We start from the raw sequence: 15,985 nt of genomic DNA, 5'->3' as shown, positions 1-15,985 counted from the left end.
GCCAACTTGGGCGGCTTCTCTGGTTTTGCCACCCTGCAGGATTTGCAAGCCCTAAATCCCAATTTCTCCGGCGTAAGTGACAATTGCAATTGTAGAATTCATCTCCCAGCTTGAAACATGCACCGGCACTTTTGCGGTTGTGGCTGTTTGATTTCATCCTGATTTCCTTGCGTAGGTGGATTCCTTGTCAGAGCTGACTCCTACCCAGGTGGCACAGCTGACGCTGACCTCAGGGGCCTTGAATGACACAGGGCTGGTTGACCGTGTGTTTGACCGGCTTGAGGATGGCGACGCTGTAGACAACATGGACAAATTCTTCTCAGAGCTGACAGCTGACGGAATGGTAGGCTGCTCCTCAGCACGCGTTGAAGAGAGTCTGTCTCTGGCTTTCAATCAGTCGTAGTATTTACATAAGTAAATACGTGTGTTTGTGACTTGTTTATTACCAGTGTGAAACGTGCCTGTCGTTCATATCTTCTGCTGTCATCCTTTGACAGGTGCCCAGTTTTCAACGTCCTGCAAAAGACCGTGCAATGGAACGGGCCTTTACCATCCTCCAAGGCAGATTCCCTGGCTTCCGGCGAGACGACTGGATTAAGTGGTTTACCCTAAGACTGACTGTTGTCCTCTCAAGTCTCACGCCAGAGATGCTGGAGAACACAACCGCACACCTAAACTGCACAAACTACCGTGTCGTGTGAGTTGCAGGGTTCCAGCAAAACCACTTGATTGCTGTACAGTAAGCAATGTTACGGTAGCTGTTTGCTGAGAATGTTTGTATCCCCCCCCTCCGGCAGTGTGCAAGGATTGGCCATGGTTTTCTCTGACATACCTTCACCTACACGACCACAAATGGCAGATGTTTTGCTGCGCTACCTGAAGAACTCCGCCAGTGTCATTAATACACCAGGTAAGGCTGACACAGTAAACTGTGCCCTTAGCATCGGTGGACTCGCCCAAGGACTTGAAATTGTAACAAAATGCCTCGACACTGCACTGAGCAGAACGCCCACACCTGACTTGTTGCTTGCGCAACACAAAAAGAAGGTTATGCAGAATATATGCAAAAATAGATGCACACAGATATAGGTGTATGGGCTTGCAAAGTTGTAGGGATGCTAATATCGTTTCATGCACCTTAGTTTGCAGGCAAGGGATTCTGACTGATGCTGAATGGGTGGAAGAAAACACCGGTCCATTCTCTGAGTTCATAACATACTCTGAGCTTAAATTCTTCAACATCTCCGGGGTAAGTACCACATTTCACCGCCACTCTGCCCTGAAAGCGACAGCGCCATGTTCGCAACTGGAAAGTCTGCACATAGAGGCGGACTTTGTATGTGAAAAGCAAGAAGCAGATCATGTGTCTGCTCTTTTTGCACCGTCACACAGGTGGAGGTTGTGGACGCCCTGACAACAAGCCAACAGGCTGAGTTGATCCTGGATCCGGAGAGTGGCGCTTTGGAAGATCCAACCATTGTGAAGGCGGTGTTTGGAAAACTGGCAGCGTCTAATGATACCGACGACCTCAGAGCGTTTTTCCAGGCCTTCTCAGACACTGCCAAGCAGGTGAATCCTTAAGTCCACGATTATCATACTTATCACGGAACTGGCTGACAATTAGGCCACGCCCAACAAATTTCCTGGGCTCAATCGAATTTCAGCAAAAGTCAGCAAGGGGACAAGAGGTGACTCAAAATGCTATAGCTGTGATAGAAACGATCGCACGAAATATCAGCGAGCTCATCCTCATGTTGTGCATTGATCTGAGAAAGGCAAAATACCCTCCCGGACTAAATCCTGAACCCTTTCCCTTTCAGAGAAATATCACCTTCATCGAAAACGCAGAAGTAAGAGGCACCATCTTGAACTTGACCTTGACAGCGCTTGCTCCTGAACTTGCAGGCTTTGAGCCTGAAGACTGGGGCGTGTGGTGCCAGGTCTACTTGGTTCCTGTTTTGGCCAGCTTCCGCCCCAGCTTCGTGGCCCTGATTCCAAGAAATATCAGCTGTGAATCCTACACAGAAATGTAAGCAAAAACATCTTTGAAGGAAAGAGCTAGTTTGGGTGTTGAATGGCGTAAACCAAGACAAGTCACCAAAAAATGACCGCTTTTCCTCCGTCAGTGTCACCGGTCTTCGGCAAAGTGCGCAATCCCTGCCGCTGTCTGAGACGACCGACGTGAGGGCAAGCGTGCAGTCACTGGAGGAGAATTTCCCACGTGCGTGGCAAGACACTCTGCTGACAAACTTTTTCAGAAAAGTAGATTACAACTACTGCCGCGATAGCTGTACTGACGTTGTGCTTTTGTTTCACTCCTACTCTGGTATAGGTTGCTCGATTCCGGACTCATTTGTGGTAAGAGAATTCATTTGAGGGTATTGCATGGATATACAGTTTCAATTGCAGTTTACGGGGAACCCTTTTGGCACATAAAAGTAGTTGAGTGTGCCTCCTTTAAGTATCTTAAGGTTTGTCAGGCTTTGCCGCAAGACTAACACTTATGCTTTGCTCTTTCTCAGTGTAAAGACACTGCAGTGGATGGTAAGTTTAGAGCATGAGATGTCTGAAATGTGATATCAACAATGTGTTCTGAAGGCACACGTTTTCATGTACGAATATTGTCTTTTCACAGAGGCTCTCATCTGTCCTGAGGGTGATAGGTAGGTGAATCACTGTTTTGAGTAGCGGCAGCGATAGCAGGACTTGCAGCACAATAGGAGGCCGGCTCTAAACATGTCTCGTTGTTGTTTGCCTCAGATCGCAGCTGGAACAAATCCTGTCTACCGGCCAGTCATCTGGGGCCGTGTGCAACTTTACCATCCTGGAGCATGCCTGCTCCTCGGTGAGCTTGCCTTATTTAAACTATAAATGATTGGGCCATTGTTGCAGGACCACAGTGAAAGACATTTCCGTAAGCTCTGAGAGCCATTCTCTTTCTTTGGTTTTCTCCTTTCTTCCAAGGCTTCAAATCTCACAGCCAGCAACCTGGCGGCACTGTTGGAATGCTCGACAGAAAGCCCATCGACATACCCAGTGGAGGTCTGGAAGCTTTTATTCCAGAAAGCTTCTTCTGTACTCGACCAGGCTCTTGAACTATTCTCTGCCATGGTAAAGGCTGTATTACCATTCCAGAAAACTGGTGCCTCTGAGTAGAGTTTGCATCAAGCTAAACTAAAGGATTGCTTTTTTGCTTTTCTTTTTTGTTTTGCTTTTGTTTGTTTTTTTCTTTTGTGTTCCTAGGCCACCAACACCAGCAAGCCATCCCTGTCACAGGCTCTTGAGGCTCTTGGAGAAGTGAGCATTGACAAGTTCAACCAGACGCAACTGCAAAATGAGACCTTTGTCGGGAGATTCTTCCAGGGAAAGATTCTACCGTTTTTGGCCTCTCCATCCGCCAACTTCCTCTTCTGCCTGAGCACCAAGGATTTCAGCTGCTCTGCCTACCGGAGAAGGTAAGCAAATTTGGTATATGCTGCTCCAGCTCATAAGAGGACTGCAGAAAAAAACGCCCAGGGTTTTGTAACGGATGTCTAAAACCTACTCTTCCATTTTAGCATCCAGGTGTTCAGTCAGCAAAGGCCACTCATGGACAGAGAAGGACAGAGGGCAGTCTTCACCTATTTCATCCAGCCATTCCTTTCCAGAAACGATTCATCAGGTAAAGGCAGGCGCTAATGTTTGATTTGACAGTAGTTGCAGTAGTATATATTGGTAACTCCCTGCCCATGCCCATGCCCCCCGCCACATTTTCTTTGCAGATCCTGGCTGCGTCTCATTTTACCCAAGCAGTAGAGAGTGGCTGGAGGCCAACTTGGGCGGCTTCTCTGGTTTTGCCACCCTGCAGGATTTGCAAGCCCTAAATCCCAATTTCTCCGGCGTAAGTGACAATTGCAATTGTAGAATTCATCTCCCAGCTTGAAACATGCACCGGCACTTTTGCGGTTGTGGCTGTTTGATTTCATCCTGATTTCCTTGCGTAGGTGGATTCCTTGTCAGAGCTGACTCCTACCCAGGTGGCACAGCTGACGCTGACCTCAGGGGCCTTGAATGACACAGGGCTGGTTGACCGTGTGTTTGACCGGCTTGAGGATGGCGACGCTGTAGACAACATGGACAAATTCTTCTCAGAGCTGACAGCTGACGGAATGGTAGGCTGCTCCTCAGCACGCGTTGAAGAGAGTCTGTCTCTGGCTTTCAATCAGTCGTAGTATTTACATAAGTAAATACGTGTGTTTGTGACTTGTTTATTACCAGTGTGAAACGTGCCTGTCGTTCATATCTTCTGCTGTCATCCTTTGACAGGTGCCCAGTTTTCAACGTCCTGCAAAAGACCGTGCAATGGAACGGGCCTTTACCATCCTCCAAGGCAGATTCCCTGGCTTCCGGCGAGACGACTGGATTAAGTGGTTTACCCTAAGACTGACTGTTGTCCTCTCAAGTCTCACGCCAGAGATGCTGGAGAACACAACCGCACACCTAAACTGCACAAACTACCGTGTCGTGTGAGTTGCAGGGTTCCAGCAAAACCACTTGATTGCTGTACAGTAAGCAATGTTACGGTAGCTGTTTGCTGAGAATGTTTGTATCCCCCCCCTCCGGCAGTGTGCAAGGATTGGCCATGGTTTTCTCTGACATACCTTCACCTACACGACCACAAATGGCAGATGTTTTGCTGCGCTACCTGAAGAACTCCGCCAGTGTCATTAATACACCAGGTAAGGCTGACACAGTAAACTGTGCCCTTAGCATCGGTGGACTCGCCCAAGGACTTGAAATTGTAACAAAATGCCTCGACACTGCACTGAGCAGAACGCCCACACCTGACTTGTTGCTTGCGCAACACAAAAAGAAGGTTATGCAGAATATATGCAAAAATAGATGCACACAGATATAGGTGTATGGGCTTGCAAAGTTGTAGGGATGCTAATATCGTTTCATGCACCTTAGTTTGCAGGCAAGGGATTCTGACTGATGCTGAATGGGTGGAAGAAAACACCGGTCCATTCTCTGAGTTCATAACATACTCTGAGCTTAAATTCTTCAACATCTCCGGGGTAAGTACCACATTTCACCGCCACTCTGCCCTGAAAGCGACAGCGCCATGTTCGCAACTGGAAAGTCTGCACATAGAGGCGGACTTTGTATGTGAAAAGCAAGAAGCAGATCATGTGTCTGCTCTTTTTGCACCGTCACACAGGTGGAGGTTGTGGACGCCCTGACAACAAGCCAACAGGCTGAGTTGATCCTGGATCCGGAGAGTGGCGCTTTGGAAGATCCAACCATTGTGAAGGCGGTGTTTGGAAAACTGGCAGCGTCTAATGATACCGACGACCTCAGAGCGTTTTTCCAGGCCTTCTCAGACACTGCCAAGCAGGTGAATCCTTAAGTCCACGATTATCATACTTATCACGGAACTGGCTGACAATTAGGCCACGCCCAACAAATTTCCTGGGCTCAATCGAATTTCAGCAAAAGTCAGCAAGGGGACAAGAGGTGACTCAAAATGCTATAGCTGTGATAGAAACGATCGCACGAAATATCAGCGAGCTCATCCTCATGTTGTGCATTGATCTGAGAAAGGCAAAATACCCTCCCGGACTAAATCCTGAACCCTTTCCCTTTCAGAGAAATATCACCTTCATCGAAAACGCAGAAGTAAGAGGCACCATCTTGAACTTGACCTTGACAGCGCTTGCTCCTGAACTTGCAGGCTTTGAGCCTGAAGACTGGGGCGTGTGGTGCCAGGTCTACTTGGTTCCTGTTTTGGCCAGCTTCCGCCCCAGCTTCGTGGCCCTGATTCCAAGAAATATCAGCTGTGAATCCTACACAGAAATGTAAGCAAAAACATCTTTGAAGGAAAGAGCTAGTTTGGGTGTTGAATGGCGTAAACCAAGACAAGTCACCAAAAAATGACCGCTTTTCCTCCGTCAGTGTCACCGGTCTTCGGCAAAGTGCGCAATCCCTGCCGCTGTCTGAGACGACCGACGTGAGGGCAAGCGTGCAGTCACTGGAGGAGAATTTCCCACGTGCGTGGCAAGACACTCTGCTGACAAACTTTTTCAGAAAAGTAGATTACAACTACTGCCGCGATAGCTGTACTGACGTTGTGCTTTTGTTTCACTCCTACTCTGGTATAGGTTGCTCGATTCCGGACTCATTTGTGGTAAGAGAATTCATTTGAGGGTATTGCATGGATATACAGTTTCAATTGCAGTTTACGGGGAACCCTTTTGGCACATAAAAGTAGTTGAGTGTGCCTCCTTTAAGTATCTTAAGGTTTGTCAGGCTTTGCCGCAAGACTAACACTTATGCTTTGCTCTTTCTCAGTGTAAAGACACTGCAGTGGATGGTAAGTTTAGAGCATGAGATGTCTGAAATGTGATATCAACAATGTGTTCTGAAGGCACACGTTTTCATGTACGAATATTGTCTTTTCACAGAGGCTCTCATCTGTCCTGAGGGTGATAGGTAGGTGAATCACTGTTTTGAGTAGCGGCAGCGATAGCAGGACTTGCAGCACAATAGGAGGCCGGCTCTAAACATGTCTCGTTGTTGTTTGCCTCAGATCGCAGCTGGAACAAATCCTGTCTACCGGCCAGTCATCTGGGGCCGTGTGCAACTTTACCATCCTGGAGCATGCCTGCTCCTCGGTGAGCTTGCCTTATTTAAACTATAAATGATTGGGCCATTGTTGCAGGACCACAGTGAAAGACATTTCCGTAAGCTCTGAGAGCCATTCTCTTTCTTTGGTTTTCTCCTTTCTTCCAAGGCTTCAAATCTCACAGCCAGCAACCTGGCGGCACTGTTGGAATGCTCGACAGAAAGCCCATCGACATACCCAGTGGAGGTCTGGAAGCTTTTATTCCAGAAAGCTTCTTCTGTACTCGACCAGGCTCTTGAACTATTCTCTGCCATGGTAAAGGCTGTATTACCATTCCAGAAAACTGGTGCCTCTGAGTAGAGTTTGCATCAAGCTAAACTAAAGGATTGCTTTTTTGCTTTTCTTTTTTGTTTTGCTTTTGTTTGTTTTTTTCTTTTGTGTTCCTAGGCCACCAACACCAGCAAGCCATCCCTGTCACAGGCTCTTGAGGCTCTTGGAGAAGTGAGCATTGACAAGTTCAACCAGACGCAACTGCAAAATGAGACCTTTGTCGGGAGATTCTTCCAGGGAAAGATTCTACCGTTTTTGGCCTCTCCATCCGCCAACTTCCTCTTCTGCCTGAGCACCAAGGATTTCAGCTGCTCTGCCTACCGGAGAAGGTAAGCAAATTTGGTATATGCTGCTCCAGCTCATAAGAGGACTGCAGAAAAAAACGCCCAGGGTTTTGTAACGGATGTCTAAAACCTACTCTTCCATTTTAGCATCCAGGTGTTCAGTCAGCAAAGGCCACTCATGGACAGAGAAGGACAGAGGGCAGTCTTCACCTATTTCATCCAGCCATTCCTTTCCAGAAACGATTCATCAGGTAAAGGCAGGCGCTAATGTTTGATTTGACAGTAGTTGCAGTAGTATATATTGGTAACTCCCTGCCCATGCCCCCCCCGCCACATTTTCTTTGCAGATCCTGGCTGCGTCTCATTTTACCCAAGCAGTAGAGAGTGGCTGGAGGCCAACTTGGGCGGCTTCTCTGGTTTTGCCACCCTGCAGGATTTGCAAGCCCTAAATCCCAATTTCTCCGGCGTAAGTGACAATTGCAATTGTAGAATTCATCTCCCAGCTTGAAACATGCACCGGCACTTTTGCGGTTGTGGCTGTTTGATTTCATCCTGATTTCCTTGCGTAGGTGGATTCCTTGTCAGAGCTGACTCCTACCCAGGTGGCACAGCTGACGCTGACCTCAGGGGCCTTGAATGACACAGGGCTGGTTGACCGTGTGTTTGACCGGCTTGAGGATGGCGACGCTGTAGACAACATGGACAAATTCTTCTCAGAGCTGACAGCTGACGGAATGGTAGGCTGCTCCTCAGCACGCGTTGAAGAGAGTCTGTCTCTGGCTTTCAATCAGTCGTAGTATTTACATAAGTAAATACGTGTGTTTGTGACTTGTTTATTACCAGTGTGAAACGTGCCTGTCGTTCATATCTTCTGCTGTCATCCTTTGACAGGTGCCCAGTTTTCAACGTCCTGCAAAAGACCGTGCAATGGAACGGGCCTTTACCATCCTCCAAGGCAGATTCCCTGGCTTCCGGCGAGACGACTGGATTAAGTGGTTTACCCTAAGACTGACTGTTGTCCTCTCAAGTCTCACGCCAGAGATGCTGGAGAACACAACCGCACACCTAAACTGCACAAACTACCGTGTCGTGTGAGTTGCAGGGTTCCAGCAAAACCACTTGATTGCTGTACAGTAAGCAATGTTACGGTAGCTGTTTGCTGAGAATGTTTGTATCCCCCCCCTCCGGCAGTGTGCAAGGATTGGCCATGGTTTTCTCTGACATACCTTCACCTACACGACCACAAATGGCAGATGTTTTGCTGCGCTACCTGAAGAACTCCGCCAGTGTCATTAATACACCAGGTAAGGCTGACACAGTAAACTGTGCCCTTAGCATCGGTGGACTCGCCCAAGGACTTGAAATTGTAACAAAATGCCTCGACACTGCACTGAGCAGAACGCCCACACCTGACTTGTTGCTTGCGCAACACAAAAAGAAGGTTATGCAGAATATATGCAAAATAGATGCACACAGATATAGGTGTATGGGCTTGCAAAGTTGTAGGGATGCTAATATCGTTTCATGCACCTTAGTTTGCAGGCAAGGGATTCTGAGTGATGCTGAATGGGTGGAAGAAAACACCGGTCCATTCTCTGAGTTCATAACATACTCTGAGCTTAAATTCTTCAACATCTCCGGGGTAAGTACCACATTTCACCGCCACTCTGCCCTGAAAGCGACAGCGCCATGTTCGCAACTGGAAAGTCTGCACATAGAGGCGGACTTTGTATGTGAAAAGCAAGAAGCAGATCATGTGTCTGCTCTTTTTGCACCGTCACACAGGTGGAGGTTGTGGACGCCCTGACAACAAGCCAACAGGCTGAGTTGATCCTGGATCCGGAGAGTGGCGCTTTGGAAGATCCAACCATTGTGAAGGCGGTGTTTGGAAAACTGGCAGCGTCTAATGATACCGACGACCTCAGAGCGTTTTTCCAGGCCTTCTCAGACACTGCCAAGCAGGTGAATCCTTAAGTCCACGATTATCATACTTATCACGGAACTGGCTGACAATTAGGCCACGCCCAACAAATTTCCTGGGCTCAATCGAATTTCAGCAAAAGTCAGCAAGGGGACAAGAGGTGACTCAAAATGCTATAGCTGTGATAGAAACGATCGCACGAAATATCAGCGAGCTCATCCTCATGTTGTGCATTGATCTGAGAAAGGCAAAATACCCTCCCGGACTAAATCCTGAACCCTTTCCCTTTCAGAGAAATATCACCTTCATCGAAAACGCAGAAGTAAGAGGCACCATCTTGAACTTGACCTTGACAGCGCTTGCTCCTGAACTTGCAGGCTTTGAGCCTGAAGACTGGGGCGTGTGGTGCCAGGTCTACTTGGTTCCTGTTTTGGCCAGCTTCCGCCCCAGCTTCGTGGCCCTGATTCCAAGAAATATCAGCTGTGAATCCTACACAGAAATGTAAGCAAAAACATCTTTGAAGGAAAGAGCTAGTTTGGGTGTTGAATGGCGTAAACCAAGACAAGTCACCAAAAAATGACCGCTTTTCCTCCGTCAGTGTCACCGGTCTTCGGCAAAGTGCGCAATCCCTGCCGCTGTCTGAGACGACCGACGTGAGGGCAAGCGTGCAGTCACTGGAGGAGAATTTCCCACGTGCGTGGCAAGACACTCTGCTGACAAACTTTTTCAGAAAAGTAGATTACAACTACTGCCGCGATAGCTGTACTGACGTTGTGCTTTTGTTTCACTCCTACTCTGGTATAGGTTGCTCGATTCCGGACTCATTTGTGGTAAGAGAATTCATTTGAGGGTATTGCATGGATATACAGTTTCAATTGCAGTTTACGGGGAACCCTTTTGGCACATAAAAGTAGTTGAGTGTGCCTCCTTTAAGTATCTTAAGGTTTGTCAGGCTTTGCCGCAAGACTAACACTTATGCTTTGCTCTTTCTCAGTGTAAAGACACTGCAGTGGATGGTAAGTTTAGAGCATGAGATGTCTGAAATGTGATATCAACAATGTGTTCTGAAGGCACACGTTTTCATGTACGAATATTGTCTTTTCACAGAGGCTCTCATCTGTCCTGAGGGTGATAGGTAGGTGAATCACTGTTTTGAGTAGCGGCAGCGATAGCAGGACTTGCAGCACAATAGGAGGCCGGCTCTAAACATGTCTCGTTGTTGTTTGCCTCAGATCGCAGCTGGAACAAATCCTGTCTACCGGCCAGTCATCTGGGGCCGTGTGCAACTTTACCATCCTGGAGCATGCCTGCTCCTCGGTGAGCTTGCCTTATTTAAACTATAAATGATTGGGCCATTGTTGCAGGACCACAGTGAAAGACATTTCCGTAAGCTCTGAGAGCCATTCTCTTTCTTTGGTTTTCTCCTTTCTTCCAAGGCTTCAAATCTCACAGCCAGCAACCTGGCGGCACTGTTGGAATGCTCGACAGAAAGCCCATCGACATACCCAGTGGAGGTCTGGAAGCTTTTATTCCAGAAAGCTTCTTCTGTACTCGACCAGGCTCTTGAACTATTCTCTGCCATGGTAAAGGCTGTATTACCATTCCAGAAAACTGGTGCCTCTGAGTAGAGTTTGCATCAAGCTAAACTAAAGGATTGCTTTTTTGCTTTTCTTTTTTGTTTTGCTTTTGTTTGTTTTTTTCTTTTGTGTTCCTAGGCCACCAACACCAGCAAGCCATCCCTGTCACAGGCTCTTGAGGCTCTTGGAGAAGTGAGCATTGACAAGTTCAACCAGACGCAACTGCAAAATGAGACCTTTGTCGGGAGATTCTTCCAGGGAAAGATTCTACCGTTTTTGGCCTCTCCATCCGCCAACTTCCTCTTCTGCCTGAGCACCAAGGATTTCAGCTGCTCTGCCTACCGGAGAAGGTAAGCAAATTTGGTATATGCTGCTCCAGCTCATAAGAGGACTGCAGAAAAAAACGCCCAGGGTTTTGTAACGGATGTCTAAAACCTACTCTTCCATTTTAGCATCCAGGTGTTCAGTCAGCAAAGGCCACTCATGGACAGAGAAGGACAGAGGGCAGTCTTCACCTATTTCATCCAGCCATTCCTTTCCAGAAACGATTCATCAGGTAAAGGCAGGCGCTAATGTTTGATTTGACAGTAGTTGCAGTAGTATATATTGGTAACTCCCTGCCCATGCCCATGCCCCCCCGCCACATTTTCTTTGCAGATCCTGGCTGCGTCTCATTTTACCCAAGCAGTAGAGAGTGGCTGGAGGCCAACTTGGGCGGCTTCTCTGGTTTTGCCACCCTGCAGGATTTGCAAGCCCTAAATCCCAATTTCTCCGGCGTAAGTGACAATTGCAATTGTAGAATTCATCTCCCAGCTTGAAACATGCACCGGCACTTTTGCGGTTGTGGCTGTTTGATTTCATCCTGATTTCCTTGCGTAGGTGGATTCCTTGTCAGAGCTGACTCCTACCCAGGTGGCACAGCTGACGCTGACCTCAGGGGCCTTGAATGACACAGGGCTGGTTGACCGTGTGTTTGACCGGCTTGAGGATGGCGACGCTGTAGACAACATGGACAAATTCTTCTCAGAGCTGACAGCTGACGGAATGGTAGGCTGCTCCTCAGCACGCGTTGAAGAGAGTCTGTCTCTGGCTTTCAATCAGTCGTAGTATTTACATAAGTAAATACGTGTGTTTGTGACTTGTTTATTACCAGTGTGAAACGTGCCTGTCGTTCATATCTTCTGCTGTCATCCTTTGACAGGTGCCCAGTTTTCAACGTCCTGCAAAAGACCGTGCAATGGAACGGGCCTTTACCATCCTCCAAGGCAGATTCCCTGGCTTCCGGCGAGACGACTGGATTAAGTGGTTTACCCTAAGACTGACTGTTGTCCTCTCAAGTCTCACGCCAGAGATGCTGGAGAACACAACCGCACACCTAAACTGCACAAACTACCGTGTCGTGTGAGTTGCAGGGTTCCAGCAAAACCACTTGATTGCTGTACAGTAAGCAATGTTACGGTAGCTGTTTGCTGAGAATGTTTGTATCCCCCCCCTCCGGCAGTGTGCAAGGATTGGCCATGGTTTTCTCTGACATACCTTCACCTACACGACCACAAATGGCAGATGTTTTGCTGCGCTACCTGAAGAACTCCGCCAGTGTCATTAATACACCAGGTAAGGCTGACACAGTAAACTGTGCCCTTAGCATCGGTGGACTCGCCCAAGGACTTGAAATTGTAACAAAATGCCTCGACACTGCACTGAGCAGAACGCCCACACCTGACTTGTTGCTTGCGCAACACAAAAAGAAGGTTATGCAGAATATATGCATAATAGATGCACACAGATATAGGTGTATGGGCTTGCAAAGTTGTAGGGATGCTAATATCGTTTCATGCACCTTAGTTTGCAGGCAAGGGATTCTGAGTGATGCTGAATGGGTGGAAGAAAACACCGGTCCATTCTCTGAGTTCATAACATACTCTGAGCTTAAATTCTTCAACATCTCCGGGGTAAGTACCACATTTCACCGCCACTCTGCCCTGAAAGCGACAGCGCCATGTTCGCAACTGGAAAGTCTGCACATAGAGGCGGACTTTGTATGTGAAAAGCAAGAAGCAGATCATGTGTCTGCTCTTTTTGCACCGTCACACAGGTGGAGGTTGTGGACGCCCTGACAACAAGCCAACAGGCTGAGTTGATCCTGGATCCGGAGAGTGGCGCTTTGGAAGATCCAACCATTGTGAAGGCGGTGTTTGGAAAACTGGCAGCGTCTAATGATACCGACGACCTCAGAGCGTTTTTCCAGGCCTTCTCAGACACTGCCAAGCAGGTGAATCCTTAAGTCCACGATTATCATACTTATCACGGAACTGGCTGACAATTAGGCCACGCCCAACAAATTTCCTGGGCTCAATCGAATTTCAGCAAAAGTCAGCAAGGGGACAAGAGGTGACTCAAAATGCTATAGCTGTGATAGAAACGATCGCACGAAATATCAGCGAGCTCATCCTCATGTTGTGCATTGATCTGAGAAAGGCAAAATACCCTCCCGGACTAAATCCTGAACCCTTTCCCTTTCAGAGAAATATCACCTTCATCGAAAACGCAGAAGTAAGAGGCACCATCTTGAACTTGACCTTGACAGCGCTTGCTCCTGAACTTGCAGGCTTTGAGCCTGAAGACTGGGGCGTGTGGTGCCAGGTCTACTTGGTTCCTGTTTTGGCCAGCTTCCGCCCCAGCTTCGTGGCCCTGATTCCAAGAAATATCAGCTGTGAATCCTACACAGAAATGTAAGCAAAAACATCTTTGAAGGAAAGAGCTAGTTTGGGTGTTGAATGGCGTAAACCAAGACAAGTCACCAAAAAATGACCGCTTTTCCTCCGTCAGTGTCACCGGTCTTCGGCAAAGTGCGCAATCCCTGCCGCTGTCTGAGACGACCGACGTGAGGGCAAGCGTGCAGTCACTGGAGGAGAATTTCCCACGTGCGTGGCAAGACACTCTGCTGACAAACTTTTTCAGAAAAGTAGATTACAACTACTGCCGCGATAGCTGTACTGACGTTGTGCTTTTGTTTCACTCCTACTCTGGTATAGGTTGCTCGATTCCGGACTCATTTGTGGTAAGAGAATTCATTTGAGGGTATTGCATGGATATACAGTTTCAATTGCAGTTTACGGGGAACCCTTTTGGCACATAAAAGTAGTTGAGTGTGCCTCCTTTAAGTATCTTAAGGTTTGTCAGGCTTTGCCGCAAGACTAACACTTATGCTTTGCTCTTTCTCAGTGTAAAGACACTGCAGTGGATGGTAAGTTTAGAGCATGAGATGTCTGAAATGTGATATCAACAATGTGTTCTGAAGGCACACGTTTTCATGTACGAATATTGTCTTTTCACAGAGGCTCTCATCTGTCCTGAGGGTGATAGGTAGGTGAATCACTGTTTTGAGTAGCGGCAGCGATAGCAGGACTTGCAGCACAATAGGAGGCCGGCTCTAAACATGTCTCGTTGTTGTTTGCCTCAGATCGCAGCTGGAACAAATCCTGTCTACCGGCCAGTCATCTGGGGCCGTGTGCAACTTTACCATCCTGGAGCATGCCTGCTCCTCGGTGAGCTTGCCTTATTTAAACTATAAATGATTGGGCCATTGTTGCAGGACCACAGTGAAAGACATTTCCGTAAGCTCTGAGAGCCATTCTCTTTCTTTGGTTTTCTCCTTTCTTCCAAGGCTTCAAATCTCACAGCCAGCAACCTGGCGGCACTGTTGGAATGCTCGACAGAAAGCCCATCGACATACCCAGTGGAGGTCTGGAAGCTTTTATTCCAGAAAGCTTCTTCTGTACTCGACCAGGCTCTTGAACTATTCTCTGCCATGGTAAAGGCTGTATTACCATTCCAGAAAACTGGTGCCTCTGAGTAGAGTTTGCATCAAGCTAAACTAAAGGATTGCTTTTTTGCTTTTCTTTTTTGTTTTGCTTTTGTTTGTTTTTTTCTTTTGTGTTCCTAGGCCACCAACACCAGCAAGCCATCCCTGTCACAGGCTCTTGAGGCTCTTGGAGAAGTGAGCATTGACAAGTTCAACCAGACGCAACTGCAAAATGAGACCTTTGTCGGGAGATTCTTCCAGGGAAAGATTCTACCGTTTTTGGCCTCTCCATCCGCCAACTTCCTCTTCTGCCTGAGCACCAAGGATTTCAGCTGCTCTGCCTACCGGAGAAGGTAAGCAAATTTGGTATATGCTGCTCCAGCTCATAAGAGGACTGCAGAAAAAAACGCCCAGGGTTTTGTAACGGATGTCTAAAACCTACTCTTCCATTTTAGCATCCAGGTGTTCAGTCAGCAAAGGCCACTCATGGACAGAGAAGGACAGAGGGCAGTCTTCACCTATTTCATCCAGCCATTCCTTTCCAGAAACGATTCATCAGGTAAAGGCAGGCGCTAATGTTTGATTTGACAGTAGTTGCAGTAGTATATATTGGTAACTCCCTGCCCATGCCCATGCCCCCCCGCCACATTTTCTTTGCAGATCCTGGCTGCGTCTCATTTTACCCAAGCAGTAGAGAGTGGCTGGAGGCCAACTTGGGCGGCTTCTCTGGTTTTGCCACCCTGCAGGATTTGCAAGCCCTAAATCCCAATTTCTCCGGCGTAAGTGACAATTGCAATTGTAGAATTCATCTCCCAGCTTGAAACATGCACCGGCACTTTTGCGGTTGTGGCTGTTTGATTTCATCCTGATTTCCTTGCGTAGGTGGATTCCTTGTCAGAGCTGACTCCTACCCAGGTGGCACAGCTGACGCTGACCTCAGGGGCCTTGAATGACACAGGGCTGGTTGACCGTGTGTTTGACCGGCTTGAGGATGGCGACGCTGTAGACAACATGGACAAATTCTTCTCAGAGCTGACAGCTGACGGAATGGTAGGCTGCTCCTCAGCACGCGTTGAAGAGAGTCTGTCTCTGGCTTTCAATCAGTCGTAGTATTTACATAAGTAAATACGTGTGTTTGTGACTTGTTTATTACCAGTGTGAAACGTGCCTGTCGTTCATATCTTCTGCTGTCATCCTTTGACAGGTGCCCAGTTTTCAACGTCCTGCAAAAGACCGTGCAATGGAACGGGCCTTTACCATCCTCCAAGGCAGATTCCCTGGCTTCCGGCGAGACGACTGGATTAAGTGGTTTACCCTAAGACTGACTGTTGTCCTCTCAAGTCTCACGCCAGAGATGCTGGAGAACACAACCGCACACCTAAACTGCACAAACTACCGTGTCGTGTGAGTTGCAGGGTTCCAGCAAAACCACTTGATTGCTGTACAGTAAGCAATGTTACGGTA

At 47.9% G+C, this 15,985-nt stretch overlaps 1 protein-coding gene across 1 annotated transcript in view; it reads left to right on the top strand.

Moving 5' to 3' along the window:
* LOC115413494 (uncharacterized) overlaps positions 1-15,985 on the top strand; it is a 73,052-nt gene that overhangs the window by 21,953 nt on the left and 35,114 nt on the right. Inside the window, exons 71-124 of the mRNA XM_030126368.1 lie at positions 2,523-2,544; positions 2,636-2,663; positions 2,761-2,845; positions 2,965-3,111; positions 3,244-3,455; positions 3,558-3,661; positions 3,762-3,880; positions 3,984-4,151; positions 4,306-4,505; positions 4,606-4,718; positions 4,951-5,057; positions 5,201-5,377; positions 5,629-5,837; positions 5,935-6,029; positions 6,141-6,166; positions 6,331-6,352; positions 6,444-6,471; positions 6,569-6,653; positions 6,773-6,919; positions 7,052-7,263; positions 7,366-7,469; positions 7,566-7,684; positions 7,788-7,955; positions 8,110-8,309; positions 8,410-8,522; positions 8,754-8,860; positions 9,004-9,180; positions 9,432-9,640; positions 9,738-9,832; positions 9,944-9,969; positions 10,134-10,155; positions 10,247-10,274; positions 10,372-10,456; positions 10,576-10,722; positions 10,855-11,066; positions 11,169-11,272; positions 11,374-11,492; positions 11,596-11,763; positions 11,918-12,117; positions 12,218-12,330; positions 12,562-12,668; positions 12,812-12,988; positions 13,240-13,448; positions 13,546-13,640; positions 13,752-13,777; positions 13,942-13,963; positions 14,055-14,082; positions 14,180-14,264; positions 14,384-14,530; positions 14,663-14,874; positions 14,977-15,080; positions 15,182-15,300; positions 15,404-15,571; positions 15,726-15,925. Coding sequence (XP_029982228.1) covers positions 2,523-2,544; positions 2,636-2,663; positions 2,761-2,845; positions 2,965-3,111; positions 3,244-3,455; positions 3,558-3,661; positions 3,762-3,880; positions 3,984-4,151; positions 4,306-4,505; positions 4,606-4,718; positions 4,951-5,057; positions 5,201-5,377; positions 5,629-5,837; positions 5,935-6,029; positions 6,141-6,166; positions 6,331-6,352; positions 6,444-6,471; positions 6,569-6,653; positions 6,773-6,919; positions 7,052-7,263; positions 7,366-7,469; positions 7,566-7,684; positions 7,788-7,955; positions 8,110-8,309; positions 8,410-8,522; positions 8,754-8,860; positions 9,004-9,180; positions 9,432-9,640; positions 9,738-9,832; positions 9,944-9,969; positions 10,134-10,155; positions 10,247-10,274; positions 10,372-10,456; positions 10,576-10,722; positions 10,855-11,066; positions 11,169-11,272; positions 11,374-11,492; positions 11,596-11,763; positions 11,918-12,117; positions 12,218-12,330; positions 12,562-12,668; positions 12,812-12,988; positions 13,240-13,448; positions 13,546-13,640; positions 13,752-13,777; positions 13,942-13,963; positions 14,055-14,082; positions 14,180-14,264; positions 14,384-14,530; positions 14,663-14,874; positions 14,977-15,080; positions 15,182-15,300; positions 15,404-15,571; positions 15,726-15,925 — 6,521 coding nt within the window. The remainder of the gene's footprint in view (positions 1-2,522; positions 2,545-2,635; positions 2,664-2,760; positions 2,846-2,964; positions 3,112-3,243; positions 3,456-3,557; positions 3,662-3,761; positions 3,881-3,983; positions 4,152-4,305; positions 4,506-4,605; positions 4,719-4,950; positions 5,058-5,200; positions 5,378-5,628; positions 5,838-5,934; positions 6,030-6,140; positions 6,167-6,330; positions 6,353-6,443; positions 6,472-6,568; positions 6,654-6,772; positions 6,920-7,051; positions 7,264-7,365; positions 7,470-7,565; positions 7,685-7,787; positions 7,956-8,109; positions 8,310-8,409; positions 8,523-8,753; positions 8,861-9,003; positions 9,181-9,431; positions 9,641-9,737; positions 9,833-9,943; positions 9,970-10,133; positions 10,156-10,246; positions 10,275-10,371; positions 10,457-10,575; positions 10,723-10,854; positions 11,067-11,168; positions 11,273-11,373; positions 11,493-11,595; positions 11,764-11,917; positions 12,118-12,217; positions 12,331-12,561; positions 12,669-12,811; positions 12,989-13,239; positions 13,449-13,545; positions 13,641-13,751; positions 13,778-13,941; positions 13,964-14,054; positions 14,083-14,179; positions 14,265-14,383; positions 14,531-14,662; positions 14,875-14,976; positions 15,081-15,181; positions 15,301-15,403; positions 15,572-15,725; positions 15,926-15,985) is intronic.

Source organism: Sphaeramia orbicularis, chromosome 22 (assembly GCF_902148855.1).
Source record: "Sphaeramia orbicularis chromosome 22, fSphaOr1.1, whole genome shotgun sequence".
Lineage (NCBI taxonomy): Eukaryota > Metazoa > Chordata > Actinopteri > Kurtiformes > Apogonidae > Sphaeramia > Sphaeramia orbicularis.
This window is presented reverse-complemented; position numbering and strand designations above follow the sequence as displayed.